The 21271-nt window shown below is 46.6% G+C and overlaps 1 protein-coding gene across 1 annotated transcript; it reads left to right on the top strand.

The window, feature by feature from the left end:
• Positions 1–4531: 4531 nt before the first annotated feature.
• On the top strand, positions 4532–17501 carry LOC140912337 (up-regulator of cell proliferation-like). The gene is made up of 3 exons (XM_073346567.1): positions 4532–4943; positions 6979–7050; positions 10260–17501. Exons 1-3 carry the CDS (start codon positions 4670–4672, stop codon positions 14957–14959), a joined length of 5046 nt encoding a protein of 1681 aa, XP_073202668.1. The 5' UTR covers positions 4532–4669; the 3' UTR covers positions 14960–17501.
• Positions 17502–21271: the final 3770 nt, after the last annotated feature.

Raw genomic sequence — 21271 nt, 5'->3', positions numbered from 1 at the left:
CTCTCAAACAACGATAAAACCATCTCCCCTCGCTACCTTATGGATGCGGCTGAAAAGGGCAGAAGGGGAAGCAAACTTTAGCTCCTATTGGATAGGAATGTGGAGGAGGATGACCAATGACTGGCAAGCTTGATGAGGAACTTGCATGTGTTTAAATATGATTCATTTTTAAACTGTCCCATCAACTACATTAAGAAATCCTTTGAAAAGAACCTGACAACTTTTATAAACACTCATATTTGGTTTGCTTTTTTGATCAGTTCTCTACAGCAGCCAACTTGTCTTCAGGGCTAAAACCTTTGCGTAAAATGAAAGCTGAGGTTTTGCTGTAATCGCATGACTCCTGAAGCTGAGGCACTAGTAATGGGCCTATAGTGTTTATTTCTTGATCCATCCCAGTTCCTGAGCCCTCATTTCTCTCACGCCATGGTGGTGAGGCTGATGACTCTCCTTATCATAAGTCCTTCAACTTTATAGAGAGTTCTTTATTATAAGAAGTATGTTATCATTTGAGTCACACTGGAATTGCTGTAAAATTTAGAAACATACACCAAACACAATCATTTTACACCACACGGACGGGCTAAGTCTGATCTTTGCCGGGCCTATAGGTCTGTTCTCAGGGTGGGCCCATTTTCCATAAGCACCCTGAAAGCAACCTAAATGTTTCAACAAATCGTGCAGGCCAAGCTCCCCCGTGTCAGAGCAGGTGGGCCCAGCTGAGCTAATTAAAGGGCTATATCTGGGGCTATAGGGCATGTCTACATTACAAAGAAAACCCTGAGGCACCAGGTCTCACACAACCCAGGTCAACTGGCTCTGGCTCCTGGTCTAAAAATAGCCATGTAGACATTCCTGCTCGGGTGGGAGCCCAGGCAGCTCTGAGACCGCTCCTCAAGTTTCAGAACGCGGGCTCCAGCCCAAGCGGGAATGTCTACATGGCTATTTTTAGCCCAGCAACCCGAGCCCCAGAGCCCGAGTCAATTGACCCGGACACTGAGACTCAGCGCTGCGGGTTTTTCTTTGCAGCGCAGACTTAACCATAAAGACCTGTCAGAGGGCTGGAATTGCGGGAGCTGCTGGGGCAGCCCGTGCCAGGGGCGAGGAAGCCATAGAGTTGCGTTAACTCCTCTGGTGGGTCCTGGGACAAGGGGCCAGGTGTTCGGGGAGGTAACCCTGGGGCCGGCATTCCAGAAAGGGAGCAGAGCTGGCTGGGAGCAGGACGCTGGAGGAAGCAGGCTTACCAGAGACCCCCCGGAGGGGAGGCTGTGAAGCCCTAGGACAACGGGTGAGTGAAGAGGCTGGTTTGTTTCAGGTTTGGACCATAAGCCACTGGCTGCACATTAATTCTTTCAACATCACCTTGGCTCCCATCTCTGTCTGTCCAGCACAACCCCGGTGCTGCCTTCTCAGGGAGGCTCACTTCGACACAGGACCCACCGGGTGAGGAGCTGGGGCGAGGATGCAGGAACAGTGCAGAGTCAACGGGGACATTCCTGAAATGGGGAGAGGGAAGTGGGACATGGATAACCCCCACTGCACAGCGCTGAGCCCACCTGCTCTCCCTGCCCAGCTGTGATCTTTCCTTGCCACCTAGAAGCAGCTTTATCAGGAGGAGTGTGAGCCTGGATCCCCTTTCCCATGGCTGGGGGCAGCTTGAGGAATACAGGAAGCTCTAGGTTCCTTCCCCTGAGCGGGGAGCAGCGGATGGAAGCACAGCCCTGTCGCCTTGGCTTGGTGGAGCAGCGTGGAGGGGTGAGAGGTGTTTTTTTGGGGGGGGGGGTGAGCACAGATGGCTGCAATTGCTTTCCCCCCCCCAGTTGGAAATGTACCCAATTTTCCACCTTTACGGTTTTGCTCTGTGCACATTTCTGAGCCCCCCCAGCGATACAGCAAATGTCAAAACAATCTGAGTCAGCATGGGGATTTTAGAGCACGTAAAGCCGTCATCTTTAAAACCCTGCAACACTATAAATACTTTGTGCATCTGGACTCACAGACAGAACAGCAGAGCTCCCACTCTGCTAGAATAGAGACCTTTTTAATAGGCAGAGTTTATAACAGCTTGCTCCGCTGAATACTGCTGGTTCAGCTCATTCTTCTTGTCAAGTCACCTTGAGATAAGCAGGTTCAAGCCATATAAACAGTTCAAAGTCTGGGCCCAGAGACTCACTGACAGGAGTGACAATGGCACACCAGGATCCAAGGTATGCACACAGTGCCTTTGCCACCCCCCAGGAACCATTTCCTTCTCTCTTCTCTTCCTTGATACTTTCCTTGGCTTCTTCTGAAAGGTTAGTAGCAAAAAATCTAATCTAGATTCATAGATTCCAAGACCAGCGGGGACCATTGCGGTTATCTAGTCTGACCTTGATAACATAGGTCCTAGAACGGCCCCAAAATCATTTCCAGAGCAGATCTGTAAAACAAACAACCTAACTTGAATTAAAAATTGTCAGTGACGGAGAATTCACCCCAATTCTTGGTGAGTTGTTCCAGTGGTTAATTACTCTCACTGTTAAAAATATACACCTTCTTTCCAGTCTGAATTGATCTAGCTTCAGTTTCCAGCCATTGGATCACGTTAGACTTTTCTCTACTAAATTGAAGAGCCCATTATTAAATATTTGTTCCCATGTAGGTACTTATAGACTGGGATGAAGTCACCCCTTAATTTCTCTTTGTTAAATTAAATAGATAGAGCTCCTAGGATCTATCCCTCTAAGGCAGGTTGTCCAATTCATTAATTATTCTCTTGGCTCTTCTCTGACCCCTCTTCAGTTAATCAACATCCTTCTTGAATTGTGGGCACCAGAGCTGGATACTGAATTCCAGCAGCAGTCGCACTATTGCCAAATGTAGAGGTAGAATAACCTCTCTACTCCGATTTGGGATTCGCCTGGATCACATGAGCTCTTTTAGCCACAGCATCACAGCGGGAGCTCATGTTCAACTGGTTCTCCACCATGACTTTCCTAGAGTCACTGCTTCCCAGGATAGAGGCCCAAGTTCTGTAATGATGGCCTGCGTTCTTTGTGCCTAGATGTATACATTTATATTTAGCTGTATTAAAATGTATATTGTTTGCTCGCACCCAGTTTACCAAGCGATCTAGAAACTGGTAGTTTCTTGATTCTCTCGATCTGTGTGTGAGAGTGAGAGAGAATGAGCATGGAAGCCAGGGTCTGGGTCGTAACGTTGACTAAGGCCACGTCTACACTGCAGGTACTATGGCAGCACGGCTATGGTGGTGCAGCTGCGCCGCTATAATGCCATAGTGTAGATACTTCCTACAGCAATGAAAGGGGTCTTTCCATCACTGTAGATAATCCACCTGCCCCCAGTGAGGTCAATAGAAGAGTTCTTCCATCGACCTGGCTGCCACCACACCAGGAGTCAGGTTGGCATAGCTACAGCGCTCAAGGGTACGAATTCACGCCGTAGCTTTGTCAACCTAACTTTTAAGCATAGACCAGGTCTCAGTGTTTGTCTACACGATGGTGGTTTATTCCGGCACATCTACTTCGCTGTAGCTATGCCAACATAATCCCACGGGGTAGATGCAGCCTGCAGTGCTGGAAGGGGTGTTCCTGTTGGCATAGCAACACCACCTCCCTGAACAGTAGCTATGGCAACAGAAGCATTCTTCCATTCACCGAGATCAGTGGTTCTCCAACTCCATTGCACTGTGGCCCACTTCTGACACTAAAAATTACTCTATGACCTCAGGAGGGAGGATTGAAGCCTGAGCCTGCCCAAGCCCCCACCGCCCTGTGCGGGGCGTGGGGCAAAGATGAAGCCCAAGGGCTTCAGACCCTGATGGGGCCTGTAACCTGAGCCCCACCACCCAGGGCTGAAGCCCTCAGGCTTCGGCCCCAAGTGGTGGGGAAGTCTAATGTCAGCCCTGGTGGCCCCATTAAAATAGGGTCGCGACCCACTTTCGGGTCCTGACCCACAGTTTGAGCACTGCTGACCTAGATGCATCCCCTCTCGCTGTTAGGATGGCATAGGGGCAGAGGGAGGTGATTTTTCACACCTCTGAGCAACAGAGTGAAGTCGACCTATGTTTTAAGTGTAGACTGGGCCTAAGTAGGGTGACCAGATGTCCCGATTTTATAGGGACAGTCCCGGTCTTTGAGGCTTTTTCTTATATAGAAGCCTACTAACCCCCACCCCCGTCCTGATTTTTTACACTTCCTGTCTGGTCACCCTACGCCAAAGCAACTGTCTGTGGTTCCACAAGGTGTGACTTCTGCTCCATTATTCCTGGTATTCATTTAGACAGGAGTCATTCTCTGAAGCCGCCGACCAGAAAGACTCCATCTGGAGGGCATGAGTCTAGCCCAGACGCTGCATGAATTTGGTGAAATGAGGCTTAATAACCTGTCACTTCTCTACCAACAAGTAGCTCCTTAAGATCAGAAGTGTCAGCTCAGCGTTTGGGGCTCTGAATTTGGGGTGTAAAGCGAAATGCGCAGCCCTGGTCCAGTGCACATTGGATGGAGCAGCTCTGAAGGAAGGGAGAGGGGGGCTGTTCCATGCAGTGTGCACTGGAGAGTTTTTAGTTTCGTTTTTGGCTGGTCTCTGAGAATAAATCATTGTTGAGCTTCCTGTTTGCATGCCTAGAAGCAGTTTCCTGAGGCTGTGGTCCGTCTTCTGAGGAAGCAGCATGGAGGAGACGGTGAGAGATCATCTGCTGGGAACCGTGGAAGACCTGGGAGAAGAGTTTGAGACATTTAAATCCAAACTGAGTGAAATTCAGTTGCAAGAAGGCTTTGGAAACATCCCCTGGAGCACACTGCGGGTGGCAGACCCCAGAGCCCTAATGGAGGAGCTGCTCAGTTGCTCCGAGGATGAGAATGGTGTGGAGGTGACTAGGAAGGTGCTGAGGGCTATAAACCAGGAAGACCTGGCAGAGAGATTGAAAAAAACAACGGGATCTGGTAAGAAACAAGACCTGGAAGGATAAAACCCCTTCTCTGACTGTCACTCCTCTGCAACTTCCCTGCGTAGCATTTGCTTTGTCCTGCATTTGTGTGCATGCATGAGCCTAGATAAAATATAGATTTAATTCTTCATATACTTTAGGCAAGCAAGAAGGTTCCAGAAAGTACTTCGATTTTAGGTGTATTTGTATACATTTCGGGTAATCTTTACTCCCTCTTCAGCTCCAGGTTTTACTCTTTTCCTTCTCCTGGTGTTGCCGGCACCCAGTGCCGAGAGGCTGAACAACAGCTTGAGTTGGTTCGTTACCCGGTGTGCTGCACCCAATAATCACAACAGGGTGGAGAAACAGAAAAGTTTATTTGCAGCTGCAAAAAGGTACAGGGAGAATAAAATCTCAAATCCTGCACAACAGAGCAGGAAGTTACACAGGCTTTTATACATCCTTTTTCCCAGCATACTTATCCAATAGCAAGCTGCCCCAAGTATCCATATAGCCAGCCAATCCAGTTCCCAGCTAGTTCCCTGGTTCTCTGTATCATTTGTTAAACTATACATAAAGCTGCTTTATTCAGCATTGTTCTTCCATATCTCCCCTGTTTGGCCTTGCTTAGTTTCAGGCAGTCTGACTCTGCAACATATTGTTGCAGATTCTCAGCATAACTGCTGTGTGTGCCTCCAGGCTGGGGGGGCCAAGGACACTTGGGCCTAGTACGCAGAGCTGCTGCGAGTGCCTCCAGGCAGGAGGGGGGGGGGGGGCCAAGGACACCTGGGCCTAGTGCGAGGGGGCTTCATCGACACTCGTGGTCTTCCATCCCCTCGAGTTACCTAGTGGCCATGCCCCAGTGTCCCCAACACTGGTTTTCACCAAAAGCAAAAAAACATTTGGATTTTTCGCCTGTTTGTTTACATCAAGAGATACGTCTCCTCTGCTTAGTGAGCTTCTGTTCTTGCCACGTTTGGTACAAAGCAAAAAATACATTGATGTGGCTACACTGACCCAGCGAAGCTGAGAGTCTGCGTAAACAAAGAAAAGTGAGACTACGTTGCTCGGGCTAAACTACGAAAGTGTGGAATGAATAAGTGCCTCACAGTGTGGGGGAAGTTAGGGCCCTGCACCCCCCACTTCCTGCAATTCACCGTGACTCTCAGCCAGCCAGTAAAACAGAAGGTTTATTAGAGCAATGCTACTCAAAGTGGTGGTCTGCGGACCAGTGCCGGTCTGCGAGCCATCGGCTGCCGGTCTGCGCGCATGCTGGAAAATAAAATTGCCGGTCTCCCACATCAGATAGCTTGAGAAGCACTGTATTAGACAACAGGAATACAGTCCAAAACAGAGCTTGTAGGTACAGAAAACAGGACCCTTCAGTCAGGTCCCAGGTTCTGGGCCTCCCCCCGTCTCCCCAGCCAGCTCCAAACTGAAACCCCGTCCTGCTGCCTCGCCCAGCCACACACCCCGGCCCCTCCTCCAGCCTTTGTCCAATTTCCCAGGCAGAAGGTGTCACCTGGCCCCAGCCCCCTCCTGGGCTCAGTTTACGAAGGGCAGCCGCCATCCTTTACATGCTGGCCGTCAAGTATCATCTGTCAGTGAAGTCACCCCCTTGTTTCCCATCCCCATCCAGTATTGGTGCAGTACCCCAGGGAAACGGAGGCACGCCCCGTGTTAGTGGAAGACAAACTAGTAAAACTCCCATGCAACATTACCAGGTTAATACTCCCTACTCAGTCACAATAAGATCTAAAATAGGATTTAAAAGCAGAGTGAAAAATCAGAGGTGTCTCACCCACATAAATACACACATATTAATGTGGAATGTCCTTTGTCAATGCTGCAAAACGTCCGGATTTGCACTATGTGGGATGTACTTTAAGAACCAAGAATTCAAGAGAAATTCACTGCACCTGTCAGATTATTTTGCAGAAATTAGAGACTGCCTCCCACTCCTGGAGTTGGCTTATTTGTGTGGCTAGGAAAAAAGATGCATTTGAGAAATTAATCAAGAGGATCTTTAAGTACCCACAATGTCTTTCTAGGTGGTTCAAATCCACACCAGGAATCAGAGACTCACCAAGACCCAGAGATGATGGGGGAAGAACTCCTTAAAGGTATTTTCTTTTATGAACGTTCCAGGTTCTCAAAAAGAGGACACTGCCAGAGTGGGGAGGGGGAGAGCAGGGGAAAACTGGGGGGGAGGGAGAGAGCTGGGGGCACAGTTGGGGGTGCTGGAGGGGGCATCTGTGGTGGGGGGTACTCACTGGAGGTGGGAGGTGGTGTCACGCCCTGTCACAGTAGCAGGGCAGCTGGTGCAAACCCAGGATGCAGCGACAGCCATCAGTTAGCCCCCCCCCCCCCCCCCGCAGGATCCCCCTCCCCAGGGCTGGGAACCAGGGCCTGGGTGGGCAGGGTCTGGCAGCTGTGGCTTGCAGGGGAATGGACCAATCAACAGTGGATGCAAGGAAGGGATGGACCAGTTGGGAAATAGACCAGTCGGGGATCTTTCAGAGCAGCAATATCTGCTCTGCAAAAACCCTGGACATTAGAAAAATCCACCTGGACACTGAAAGGAGATGGAAGGTTGTATAGGAAGCAGAGGCAGAGCCTGAGAGTCCCCCCTTGCACTGGACTTTCTCTCTGCAGAATGAAAATGCCGGAGGGGCCCCATACTACTTCAACCTCAGGGCTGCAAGAACAGCTGGGAAGTGATTCTTCTCTTCCACCCAGTTTGACTGGAGTCCCAGGGAAGCCAGCTGAGGTCACTCAATTAGTGTGAGCTGCAAAAAACGGGGCAGACAATCACCAAAGCTGGTGGATATTCCAATGCTTAGATTCACCAAGCCAGCATAAAACAGCTTCTATAATACCTCACTGGTTACCCAGAACCCAACAACACAGTCCCCTTAAAGTAACCCAGCCTCAGACCTCCACCCAGACACCCAAGTTAAATATGAGGAGGATTACTGATAATCTTATTCATCATATAAAAAAAATTCTACCAGTCCCAGAGGATCATACACATTACCCACCAGGTTAATGAATATTTCAGATCTTACCCAAATACACGCTTACAGCCAATTCTTATTAACTAATCTAAAATTTATTTAAAAAGAAAAGAGAGTGTATAGGTTAAAAGATTAATATGTGTACAGACATGAGTGCAATCTTGAAATTCAGATTCATAGCAGAGATGGTGAGCTTTGTAGTTGCAAAGAGTTTTTAGAATTTAGTTCATAGGTTATAGTCCAATGTCCAATATCATATTCAGGGTGTTCCAGCTTAGGACTGTGATCTCAATCTTGCGACTCAAACTTCCCCTGAAGAAGCTTAAGCAGATCTGAGATGATAGGATCAGGACCCAAGGGTCTTTTATATAGTGTTCTAGCAGCCACTTGACCACAGTCCTGGATGAACAATAGGCTTTTGAAGTAACCTTCTGTTTCCTAAACTTCACCAGTAATTAACTACATGGATCAACATAAGATAATTTATCTATTAAGCAGCTTATCACAAACTTTAAAGAGGCATCTAGGCAATGACATTATTGCACTCAAGATTAATCTAAATGTTAATATTCCCTTTTGATCTTTGAATCGGTAGCTATAGTGGCAGACAGGAACTGTCTGTTGTGACAGGGCAAGGCCAGATGGCTATAGAAAAGTAGTGGGAGATAGATATATTAGCTCCAGGCTAAACAAATCCCTGGTACCAGGATAAGTGAAATGGCAGCTGCTCCAGGTCAATTAAGACACCTGGGGCCAATTAAGAACTTTCCAGAAGGCAGGGAGAACGCTAGGTTGATTGGGACACCTGAAGCCAATCGAGGGGCTGGCTGAAACTAGTTAAAAGCCTCCCAGTCAGTCAGGTGGGTGTGCATGTCAGGAGCTGTGGGAGGAAGTTGCGCTGTTGGAGAGACTGAGTAGTACACACCATATCAGGCACAAGGAAGGAGGCCCTGAGAGTGTGACCCTTGTCTCTAGAGAGAGAAGAGTGATGTGGAGGGTCACAGTGAGCCTCTGAGGCTAGCGAAATCCGCCAGGAAACGTGGGACCCACGGAGGCAAGGACAGAGCTTTGTCACACTGTTTACATGGCTAACATTTAACAAGATGAGTACACACATACAATTAGCGTTACCTCTAATTTCTAACAATATAGGTTTGCATTTCAAAGTTCTAGCCTATCTACCATAGAACGGCCTTAATTACCATTTCTAACATGTCTCTACAGGCTGACTCTGGGTCAATTAACCTGCAGGATGCTTAACCCTTTCTGGTCATGTGTTGCACTTTTTATATAAGATTTGTTACAATTATATAACAGTGGGAGCAACAGTGGTTTGCATGATCATACTCTAATTAGATAACATCACATCTAGTGGGAAAGGATTCCTACCTCCCCAGCCCATAAGTAACCTACCCTGCTCCAAGCCTCACTTGCTGCAGGGAAGGTTTTGGTCCATATTGTTTTTTCTGTTATTATATCTCATAGCTGTGAGATCCTTGCACCAGATAACATGTGCGCCTAGATCCCCTAGGTGGTTTTGAAAATCCTTATAACTGTTAAAGATGTAGTTTCAAAGTTAGCACAACTTGATGCATTTAGCAATTGCCAACTTATTTATTTCCTTGTTTAACAACAATCAGTGAGCTAAGCATGGAGAAACTACCTTAGCAAGCAAACACCCTTGTTTGTACATCCTTGGTTCTCCACCAGCTTGGAACCAATTGGATCCAAATAGAAACACCCGCATTAAATGATGCAGAATTAAGCACAAGTTTTGTGTGCTTTGGGTTTCACAGCTCAAGTTGCAAAGAGCTGTCTGAAAGGATTTGCTGCTGTGACTGTCCTTTTATGAGGGAGAAAAGAGCGTGGGGGATGACTCATTGCAAATGTTCAGTGAGAGAAAAGCATAAAATCAATAGAAATTAGGGGCCTAAATATTTTTGAAGATTCTGGGGCAAAGAGTTTATTTTGGTTGGTTGGTTGGGGTTGTTTGCTTTGGTGGGTTGGGTTGGTTGGTTGGTAGGTTGGTTTCTTTAAATTTGCACAAAGAGAACAGAACAGGTTGCAAGGAATAGAAGAGGTAATGGAATAGAACTGAAAAGTTTAGCTTCATTGATCATTTCTTCATCCATTCATGCTCCAAAATCTTTTACGTGGTTTCTCCCTCTCTTTCGCTCATGCTTGAAAGTGAAGACCACAGTTTTCACCACCCCTAGTGTGCACCAATGTTCAGTGTCAAAAGAGACTTGCCAAAAAAATTCTATATTTTAAATATCAGTTCTGAAACCTGCTCATGCTTTCACCTCTTTCTGCAGAGAGAAAGAGAGCACTCCAGAACCTCCTGGTCACGCTGAAGATGGAGCAGCACAGAAGCATGAAGCTGGGGTTGAGGGATCTCCAAGAAATAAACCAAGAAAATCTACAGAACTGGATTCCTCGGGCATTAGGGGATTTACCGTGGCATTTTATGAGGAAGGTCATGGCTTTGAATGGGACAGCCAGAAACACGAGCCTTGGGCAGGGAGCACCTGGTGACCAAGCCAGCAGTGCGGAGAACGGGGGACAAGGCGATGGTGGCAATGCTCTTCATCATAGCAACATGGATGCTAGAGCTTCTCTGAACCCTCTTGATGTTCTCTGTGCCGTGCTGCTTTGCTCAGACAGTTTCCTACAGCAGGAGATCCTGTCCAAAATGTCCATGTGCCAGTTTGCCCTCCCTCTGCTGCTACCCGCCCTCGACACCCCCAAGTGCACCCTAATGCTGTGGGCCATGAGGGACATTGTGAGGAAGTGGAGGCCGCACTCCCTGGCAGAGAGCAGAGGGTTCAGAGAGGAGAGCCTGGTGCTCACGTCAATGCCAACCATTTCCTTTGTGCGGATAGGGAGCTGCAGCTTCTCCAAGTCGAAACTCCTCAATAAGGTTCTCAGCCCCTCCCAGCAGCACCATGATTTCTTCATCCATCATGACATGGAGTCTGGGAATGTCCCTCGGGAAGTTGCAGATGGGCTGGTGGAGATTTCCTGGTATTTCCCTTCGGGGAAGGAGAGCTCAGATCTTTTCCCAGAACCCATCGCGGTTACAAATCTGCGCGGAGACATTGAGTCGCACTGGCTGCAGTTCAGCTTTTTAACAGAGGTCTCCTCAGCAGTGTTCATAGTTACTGAGAGCATCAGTGAGAGACAATATGCACTGTTATCATCTCTGCAGGGCTCAGCCACCGAATACTACTTCATCCTCAGTGCCCAGGCTGAGAAATGTAGTCAAACTCTGGGTTTCCTTAGTAAATTAGCCCCAGTGCTGAAACTGAACAAATTAAACGTGCTGGAGAAAAGCAACACCACAAATGAGACAGAATTTGTAGAAAATCTCCAGCACACGATACGAAGCATAATGAACTCCTCTAATAAGAGAGTAAATATGAAAGCTGTGGCTACAGCAGCACGTGAATTAGGTATCCTGGTAGATGAGGACTGTGAGGAATGTCAGAGCGGAAGCGAGTGGGCTAGAGAAATTACCATGAACATGAGAGATGTGGCCAACTGCAAGACAGAAATGCTGAAACTCCAAGGAGATCTGTGGAATACCTTGACTAAAGTTGAAAAAGAGCTGTGCAGAATGAAAGAACAAGGGACTGTCCCTCCTGAAGACTATAAAGTGCAGCTGAAAGAAAAACTGTCAGAGCTTCATGTCCAGCAAAATAATTGTGAGCTTAACGATGGGCTGATTAAATTTATCAGTGGACTAGAGCAACTGACTGCAGTCGAAAAACATCACTTCCTCATATGGCTGAAATATACGCTGGATCACATTGCTAAGGATGAACATTCCAGACTACAAGCTAAGTATAATGCTTTGGCAGGTGACCCACAAAAGCTAGAAGAACTGGGTGAATTCATCTCTGCCGGTTCCCTAGGGGTGGAGCATTTCATGCGTGAGCTGGGGCAGTTGTATGAGGCTGAACACGCGATGGTGAAGGAAGGCAAAAGGGCAGAAAGCGAAAAGCAATTCACCCGTCTCCCAGGCATAGCAGCTGACCTGATGCTGGAAGGGTTTCCCATGGAGCTGATTGATGGAGATGCCTCCAACATCCCACTGCAGTGGGTGACAGATGTTCTGACCCAGCTCCATGTCAAGCTGGGGGAAAAGTCCAGAATGCTGGTTCTAACGGTGCTGGCAGTGCAGAGCACTGGGAAATCCACCCTCCTCAACACCATGTTTGGCCTGCCATTTGCAGTGAGCAGTGGCCGAAGTACACAAGGAGCCTTCATGTCGCTCATTAAAGTGGCAGAGAACTTTCAGGAGGACCTGAGCTGTGATTTCATCCTGGTGATAGACACAGAAGGCCTGAAAGCCCCTGAAACAGCCAAGCTGGAGGATAGTTATCAACATGACAGTGAGCTGGCCACACTGGTGATTGGACTGAGTGACATAACCATCGTTAACATGGCCATGGAGAAAGTCACCGAAATGAAGGATTTTCTGCAAATTATGGTCCATGCCTTTCTCAGAATAAAGGAAATCAGGCAAAAACCCCAGTGTTTATTTGTGCATCACAATGTCAGTGATGTGTCTGCACATGGACAAAACATGAGGGACAGGAAGCACCTCCTGGAGCAGCTGGATGAAATGACCATAGCTGCAGCAAAGATGGAAAAACTACACAAAGAGGTGACATTCTCAGATATTATGGACTATGATCCAGAAATACAAGATTGGCACCTCCCCAGCCTGTGGCACGGAGTCCCTCCCATGGCGCCAGTGAACTTGGAATACAGTGAGAGCGTGGGGAAGCTGAAGAAACACCTGTTTCAGTTGATAAGGATCCATTCAGTTGAGATTCCTCCCAAAAACATCCCCCAGTTTATTGAATGGGTGAAGAGCCTGTGGAACGCACTGAAGCATGAGAACTTCTGCTTCAGCTTCAGAAACCCCCTTGCCACGGAGGCCTACAACCAGCTGTCTACCAAGTTTTCTGAACTGGCATGGGAATTCCAAAAGAAGATGCATCTCTGGCTGTCCGAACAAGAAACTTTCATCCAGAATCAGGCACCAGAGGAACTGGAGAGCGAGATCTTCACCCAGTTAAGTCGGGAAACCCAGCAGAAACTGCAGCATGAAGAAGACAAGATTTTTGAGTGTTTGGAAAAATATATAAAAGGTGGAGCAACAGCCACTCATATGTTAGAAATCAAAGAAGATTTCGTCAGGAGCACAAAAAGCACGACATCTACGTTTCACCGTTATTCACACCAACAGCTGGAGAGAGCAAAGAACAATAGAAAGCGCCATGGTAGGTATTACAATAGCGAGGCTGAGTTCAGGCAAATAATTGAACAAGAGGTTGACAAGCTTCTGGAAGACTGCAGGAGTCGCGAGCGTAAACTGAACAATGAGGAACTGGAGCGGGAATTCCAGGCAATGTGGAGAGGGGTGTTGTCCGAGTCAATGTTATTTTCTTCAGTGAAGCGAACCATTTTTCAAGAAATGCAAAGCCTGCTGGAAGAGGACCTGGAGGTTCGAGGGAGACTGATGCATCAAGAAGCTGGGAGCTTGCTACATTATTCAATGAGTTCTTTCACAATGAAAAAAGAACACTTAGATTTAGCATGGTCTGAAACTTTGAAGGAACTGTTCACAAAGGAAAACTGGCATAAAGCAGAGGAACTTGCTACATCCTTAATGCACCAGTGCTCTGCTTACATTGATGAGAAAGCAAATTCCAAAGCAGACTATGATGAAATCTATTGCAGAGAATTGCTGTGTATGATCAATGAGAGACTCCAACAGGAGGATGTTTCAAAACTTCACACAAGTGGCTGCTTTGAAGTTGACCTGAAGCTTCACATTTTGGGAGAAGCTGCTCGTGTGTTTCAAGAAATCCATGATAATTTTATGAAAGAAACTGACCCTCAGAAAAGTCAGAAGAAACTTAAACTTCAGTATTTCTCCATCCTGAAAGATCTTTACCTAGACAAAGAGGTAAGTCACAAGAGAGCCAGGGATTTCTGTGACCAGTGTTTGAAGCCTGCCCTGGTGGACTATATGAATAAGAGGCTAGGAATAGCAATATCAGATGACATTCTCAGAAGTGGACAGTCCATTGATTACGCCAGCCGAGGCTTTTTCCAATTTACCACACAGAAAAAATTGTTGGAGGAAGATGATTTTTACAACTATGTGAGATATATTGAAAACTATGAAGATTTTGTGAAAACCTGGATACAGAGACACCTGGTTGATCACTACAGTGAAAATGAAGGCCTGGAAGATTTGGAGAGAGAGATTCTATCCACTGTAATAGAGAGAGTCAGGGGTGCTCTGGAAAACTCCGAAGATAAGTCTAACACAGTCTTGGCCTTTATAGACAACTTTTGCAAAGTGCTGCAGAAAGATCTGGTCATTTCCAAAGACAGCTTAGTGGGGATACGGTTTATAAACACAGTTAACACTGGGAAATTCACTGCTTTTATTCAGACTTCCCTTTCTCAACTGGCGCAACAAATCTTAGCTGAATTTAAAAATTTGGAAACAGAGTCTAAACTCTCCCTTCTGTCAGTGAAGCCCCAGGATGAAATCTTCAAGCGAGTGTTTGGCTGTGGGAAGCAGTGTCCATTCTGTAAAGTCCCGTGTGAGGCAGTAGGTACTGATCATAAGGAGCATTTTGCATCGGTACATCGGCCTCAAGGATTAGGGACATACCAATGCGTTGAAACAAACATACTAGTTTATGAATTATGCTCCTCTGCTGTGGTTTCCAATTGCATATTCCAATGCCCGGAGACACAATGGAAGGATCATCCTTTTAAAGATTATCGCACTATTTTTCCCAACTGGCGCATCCAGCCGGACCCCAGCATCAACGCCTCTGATTACTGGAAGTTTGTTTTTAAGGAGTTCAATCAAGAATTTGCTGAAAGGTATCATGCTGAACCAGCTGATCTCCCAGGGGACTGGGAAAAAATAACCAAAGAGCAGGCTCTGGAGAGCCTGGAGGAAGCATTCAAAATGAAATAACCAACATGCTGAGAAAATCCATGTAAATGGCAGTGCTTTCAATTCGGAAGAACAACAATCGGTAACTTCTGTTACTTGTTTAATATTCTTTAAAAGTGTGTGTGTTTGTAATCTGTGGGAAATATGGAAAACTCCCGTACAATTTGCAGCTTTCAAATGGAGACTGAAAGCAAGAAAACTGATTTTATTTTGCGTCACGAAACTATGTGATACATCAAAATAGGAGTGCAACATCATCTTTCAAGGTGTGGCGTGACAGCATTGTGCATCCCCAAGGTTCACCGTCTCCCGATAAGCATCAAACATGCTCCAGTGGCCAATAAAAAGCTGTTTTTGTCTAACTGACAATCCTGAAAAACCTCAGCCCTGACTCTATGAGTTGTTCCCTTCTCACATCTCATCACCAGGGAAAGATTCTGCAGAACAAGTTAGGCCTGGACTACCCTTAAAACTTATACTGGCGTAACTGTGTCGGTCAAGGGTATTAAAAAAAACACACCCGCATATGACATAGCTATGCCGGGAAAAAACCCAGTGTAGATGCAGCAATGCCAACAGAAGAGCACATCTGTGGTTGTGGCTAACATGGTCCAGGGAGGTGGCATTCCTACACAAGCAGAAAAATGGAAACATCAGCATACGGTGCGTCTACACTGTGCCGACATTGGCTCTGTAGTGTAGCCAAAGCCTTCGTTACATCTGTGCAACTCATTCTCTAATGGGTTGCAGGCCTTGTGTACACTTGAAAGGTTTGTGAGACATTTGCACCAGCATAGCTATACTGGCCAAGCCTCCTAGTGTACTCGGTTTATACCACTAAGAAAGTCCTCTTGCTAGTGTAGCTTGTACCAGATCCCCAAGCAAAAGAAGGGTTTTTGCCAGCATAGCTACATCAGCAAAAAAAATGCTACCACGGCTTCACAATTATTTATACCCCTGCCGAGCCGGCAGCAGTATGTGTCTGAGCTGGGAATCACCCTCCTAGCTTGGCATCCAGACGTAGCCTCCAATACACCAAAGGAACAGGCCTGTCCTGTAAAAAAGTGCCACTTTTACACTCTGTTTATACAGCAGATCTTTGCATTTATCAACTACCCCTAAGCTCCCTGTTTTAGATGTAATCAAATCTTCATTGTCCGAATCCTAGCTAACACATTCTTGCTTATCCAAATTGGAGGCATCTCCTAAACTTTGACATAAATTCTGATAGTACAGAGCACTTAATATTTGCAGCGCTGAACTACTCAAGAAATCCAAAGGATAGAAGTTCTGGTCCGGGACAGAACTAAACTTCACAGACGTAGAGTGTTTGTGAAGCGGAGTTTGACAGAGCTCTTATACTCAGCAGGGTTGAAACTCTGGGTTTCTCTCCCTTTTTAGTCAGCCAGCACTGGGAAAGCAGATCAGTCTCTCTATAGTCACAAGTGTACAGATGTCAAAGCTGACTAGGTCTGCTCACCTGATTGTCCAATGCTTTTGGCCATGAGTTAAATGCAATTGTAATACACAGGTTTTATTAAAATATAGTTAATAAAATGTGTGGAATGCTGTCTCTTGTGCACTGTGAAACGGTCCTACCTTAATCTTGGAAAACGTAGGCCACTTCACTCAATTCCTCCTTTTTTTTTTCTTGATAACGAAAGTCCAAGTAAACCAAAGTCTAAACAAAAGTCCAGCTCAAGCAAGGTTCTCCACGAAGGGTCTGTTCATCTTCCACTTCTTCTCTTGGAGTGTAACCACGACACATATGCTTGGTCCCTCAGAGACGAAGCAGAACTTCCATTCACCCTCTTCCATGAGTTCCAGCCTTGGGCCCTGGCCCTCACAATGTTCGTTGTCTAACTGTAGTGTATAGGAGCCTCCCTTTCAATAAACTTGTAGAGCTTCTATCACATTCTCAGTGGACTCCCTGTTGTCATTTCCAAGCTGATGAATCTGAAATCTTCGGATATAATACGGAGTGCATGGGCATTTAAATAGTTAAATAGATCTGGTGTCTCTGTGGTTCCTTTATATGACTTCCGTTGTGCAAAGAGCGAAAGGCCCGGAATTTGGAGGCGAGGATGGGATCCTGTCCAGGAATATGGCAGACTGGAGTGTGACTGCAGGGGCCCAGTGAAACTGAACAATATTTCCGCTTTTAAGAACAGAATCCAAAAGAAAACAAGACACCGTCTAACTATCCGGCTGGATTAAGAACGTTGGCAGAACATTATCGTATTTAGGTCGACTTACCACAGCGTCTTCACAGCGCTGAGTCGACTGCCGCCGCTCCCCCGTCGACTCCGCTTGAGCCTCTTGCAGCGGTGGAATACTGGAGTCGACAGGAGAGCGCTCGGGGATCGATGGATCGCTTCCCGCTGATCTGGCGGGTAGTGTAGACCTGCCCACAGTGCAATAGGAATGCTTAGTGTAGTGCCAGAGGGATTTTAAGTGAGGTACGCGTTCCTGGCATGGAGAGCTGGACATGGTTTCTGCAAGCAGAGTGCAATAGGAAGCCATCAGCAATTGCACGTACAAATTGGTTGACTGTGTGAGAAAGTTGGGATGAGTGGGAACGGGGGTGGGTGGGTGGGTGGAGGAGAGATACGAGATGGTCCCCACACATCCCATTGTAGGCTTGAGTAAACTTGTGGATAGCTTGATTTGAGCACAAGGTTAAACTGTAAACAAGGGTGTGAGAGGCTGTGTGCTGGAGACGGTGTTTTCCAGCTACTTGCGATAACTGGGACCAGCCGGAACAGATATGCTTAAAATATACATAAGAACGGCCACACTGGGTCAGACCAAAGGTCCATCTAGCCCAATATCCTGTCTTCCAACAGTGGCCAGTGCCAGGTGCCCCAGAGGGAATGAACAGAACAGGTAATCATCAAGTGATCCATCCCCTGTCGCCCATTCCTGGTAAACAGAGGCCATTGATGGACCTATCATCCATTAACTTATCTAGCTCTCTTTAGAATACAATTATAGTTTTGGCCTTCACAACATCCTCTGGCAAAGAATTCCACAGGTTTACTGTGCGTTGTGTGAAGAAATACTTCCTTTGGTTTGTTTTAAATCTGCTGCCTATTCATTTCATTTGGTGGCCCCTAGTTCGTGTGTTATGAAAAGGAGTAAATAACACTTCCTTCTTTACTTTCTCCATACCAGTCATGATTTTATAGACCTCTATCATATCCCCCCCTTAGTCGTCTCTTTTCCAAACTGAAAAGTCCCAGTCTTATTAATCTTTCCTCATATGGCAGCTGTGATAAATGAGGGGGGATGGGGGTAGCTCCCTTTTATGGACACCCAGCCAGCCAGTTAGCTATAAAATTCCTCTTGGTAGCTGTTCTCTACTTGCTTTACCTGTAGAGGGTTAACAAGCCCTGACCAAAATAGTGGGCACCTGACCAAAAGAGCCAATGGGAGGGCTAGAACTTTTTAAAATGGGGAAAAAAAACCCTTCCCTTTGCCTGTGTGTTGTGGTTCTCCAGGAAAGAGGGAAACAGGGAGCAGTTATGCTTTGAGAAGCTTTAAGCCAGCTATGAAAAACCATCAGATCCTACCTAAACTGAACCCCAGAAATGTAAGTAAATTCAGGGAATGCCTAGGAAGATGTGATTAGGAATTATTTCTTTTAGTTTTCATTGTGGACTCCTCTGTATTAACTCCAGATGCTTTTGTTTTGCTTGTAACCTTTAAGCTGAGCCTCAAGAGAGCGATCTTGATGCTTAATTTTTGTAACTTTCTTTTAAGATCTAGCAAAAAGCCTAAGTTCCAGATGTATTTTCTTTTTAATAAAATTTACCTTTGTTAAAAACAGAATTGGATTTTTGGTTTCTGAAGAGGTTTGTGTATATGCTGTTTCATTAGCTGGTGGCAACTGCTGATTTCCTTTGTTTTTCTTTCTCAGCTCTTCCCCGGAGCAGGGGTGAAAGGGCTTGAGGGTGCCCCACCGGAAGGAATTCCCAAGTGCGCCTTTCTGGTTTCAAGGGGTTTTTTTGCATTTGGGTGGTGGCAGCATCTACCCATCCAAGGTCAGAGAGAAGCTGTAACCTTGGGAGTTTAATACCAGCCTGGAGTGGCCAGTATTAATTTTTAGAATCCTTGCGGGCCCCCACCTTCTGCACTCGGAGTGCCAGAGTGGGGAATCAGCCTTGACAGCAGCCGTTCCATACCCCTAATAATTTTTGTTGCCCTTTTCCGAACCTTTTCCAAGTCGAATATATCTTTTTTGAGATGGGGCAACCAAACCTGCACGTAATATCAAGATGTGGGCGTACCATGGATTTTATGAGGCAACATGATATTTTCTGTCTTAGGTGTCACAAGGTGAGGACACAAGCAGTTGGTCCTTCCACCATCTGCAGAGTGACTGGTCCTTACATGAGCAATATGATGTCCAAACCAACTAGATTCAAGAAGTAGTAACTAGCAAAAACGTCAATAAATTGTGGAGTGTGAGACATGATTTGGAACTATGTTATCACCCTGTACCTAACCCCCGCTGCCTAATAAAGTAGGCTCAGTGACAAGCTGGAGTCGAACTGAGTTTTTGGACCCCAGAGAACTGGACGGAGCATTCTCCTGGAACTGGACGAGGTGTTCTAGATAGAAAAAGATCTCAGAGGGAATCCTAGCACCCCCAGCCACTTCTAATTCCAAACATCAAGTCCAGACTCTCACAACATATCCTACACTTAACCAGGGCAGAGGTGTCAAAAATAAATGTGTGTTAACATTGCCGGAGACAGAGTTCAGACTTTGCATTAGAATGCGAGCTAGCAGAATGCAATGTGCGCATTGTCTTCTTTTCCTCTGTTGATCGTTCATGGGAGTTTGTTCTGGCAGCGCACCCAGGCGGCACTAGCTTAACGTGATGTGTGGGTGGTATGGTAAGTTAAGTTAAATGTGTCCTTTAACTAGACATTTCCTTTTTTAATCCCTGGAATTGCATGGGCGGGTTTTGCACTTAAGTGACCTTAGCTCCAAACAAGGGTTTCCATGGTAGGATCCCTGATTCAAATAGGAAATAAAATCAGCAGAGAGGATCCTTCCCAAATCCAGTTCCAGGAACAACCCTTAAAAGGAAAGGTAGAAAGGGTGAGCAAGGCTATCTATAGCAGAAGAGGAGAAATAAGTGAGAGAGGACAGCTAAGATATGAGGATACAGGAAAAGACTGGCCAGGTTAACATCAGACAGGAGATGAGGAACCAGGTTCTCCTTTCCATGACCCCAGGTGTAAATCCAGAGTGACTCCACCCATGCCAGTGGAGCAGGGCCAGATTCTGATCTCAGGAACTCCAGTGCAAATCTGGAGTGACCCCATGGAGGTCAATGGGAATAGGAAAGGGAGTGAAGAGAGGACAGAGAACATCCAGTCTGCAGCACACAGGACAGTTAGCTGGCCCAGATGCTGGAGAAATATGCATGGGGAAATGGAGGGAGGAATTTACCCATAAGGCCATAAGTTTGGATGGTGCAGAGGACAAAATACATTAGACATGGAAGGAGACTTTAGTAGACATTCCAATTCACTTTGGTTGGAGGGTGAGTGTTGGGACATAAACAACTGAGGCAGGGGAGGAACATCTAAGTATGGTACCGTCGCCTGACGTCAGTCACCACTGCGGGTACCCTGATGCTTTTACACAGCCAATAAGAGGGGCTAAAATCGGGAGTAGCAGGCTCCATTTTTGAACAGATCATGATTTAGAACAAAGAAAAGCGAATTTCTACTTTGCCGTTCCCCTCTTCGCTCACTGACAGGAGGAAGTTCAACACACAGCTGAAGACGCCTGGCCAGGGTGACTCATAGCTGCAGCCAAACAGGACAAGAAGTATTGGAAGAAATCAACTCTGGCCATGAAAACAAAGAGCCCTTCTGAAAGGACAGTTCAGCTGGGGACCAGAGCAGCTGGGGACAGCACACGGGCATTTCCTGGTGCCGTTGTAAAACGGCTGCAAACGCAGTCAGGAAGGAGCAAAAAGCTTCCCTTTTGGTAGCTGATACAGCAAAGTTCAGTGGCCCCTAAGGAACAAAGTTCATCTATGGGGCAAACCACAGAGCAGACACTCCCTCTCCTTCCCCTTTTCACACACCACTCTAATTGTTTTCTGCTCAGGAACTCAGTTCCTGCTGCTGCTCTGTCAGAGAGACCAGGGACATCCTGTCAAACCAGTTTGAAAGACACATGTTGAATATCACAGAAAAGGATCATAGAACATCAGGGTTGGAAGGGACCTCAGGAGGTCATCTAGTCCAACCCCCTGCTCAAAGCAGGACCAACCCCCAACTAAATCAACGCTCAGCTGCTGATGCTGAC

This window comes from Lepidochelys kempii, chromosome 6 (assembly GCF_965140265.1).
Source record: "Lepidochelys kempii isolate rLepKem1 chromosome 6, rLepKem1.hap2, whole genome shotgun sequence".
Classification (NCBI taxonomy): Eukaryota; Metazoa; Chordata; order Testudines; family Cheloniidae; genus Lepidochelys; species Lepidochelys kempii.
This window is presented reverse-complemented; position numbering and strand designations above follow the sequence as displayed.

Coding starts and splice junctions, on each gene's coding strand:
- LOC140912337 (XM_073346567.1), top strand. CDS start 4,670: ATGGAGGAGACGGTGAGAGATCATCTGCTGGGAACCGTGGAAGACCTG. Junction 4,944..6,978: donor GAAAAAAACAACGGGATCTG/GTAAGAAACAAG, acceptor ATGTCTTTCTAG/GTGGTTCAAATCCACACCAG. Junction 7,051..10,259: donor GGGGGAAGAACTCCTTAAAG/GTATTTTCTTTT, acceptor CTCTTTCTGCAG/AGAGAAAGAGAGCACTCCAG.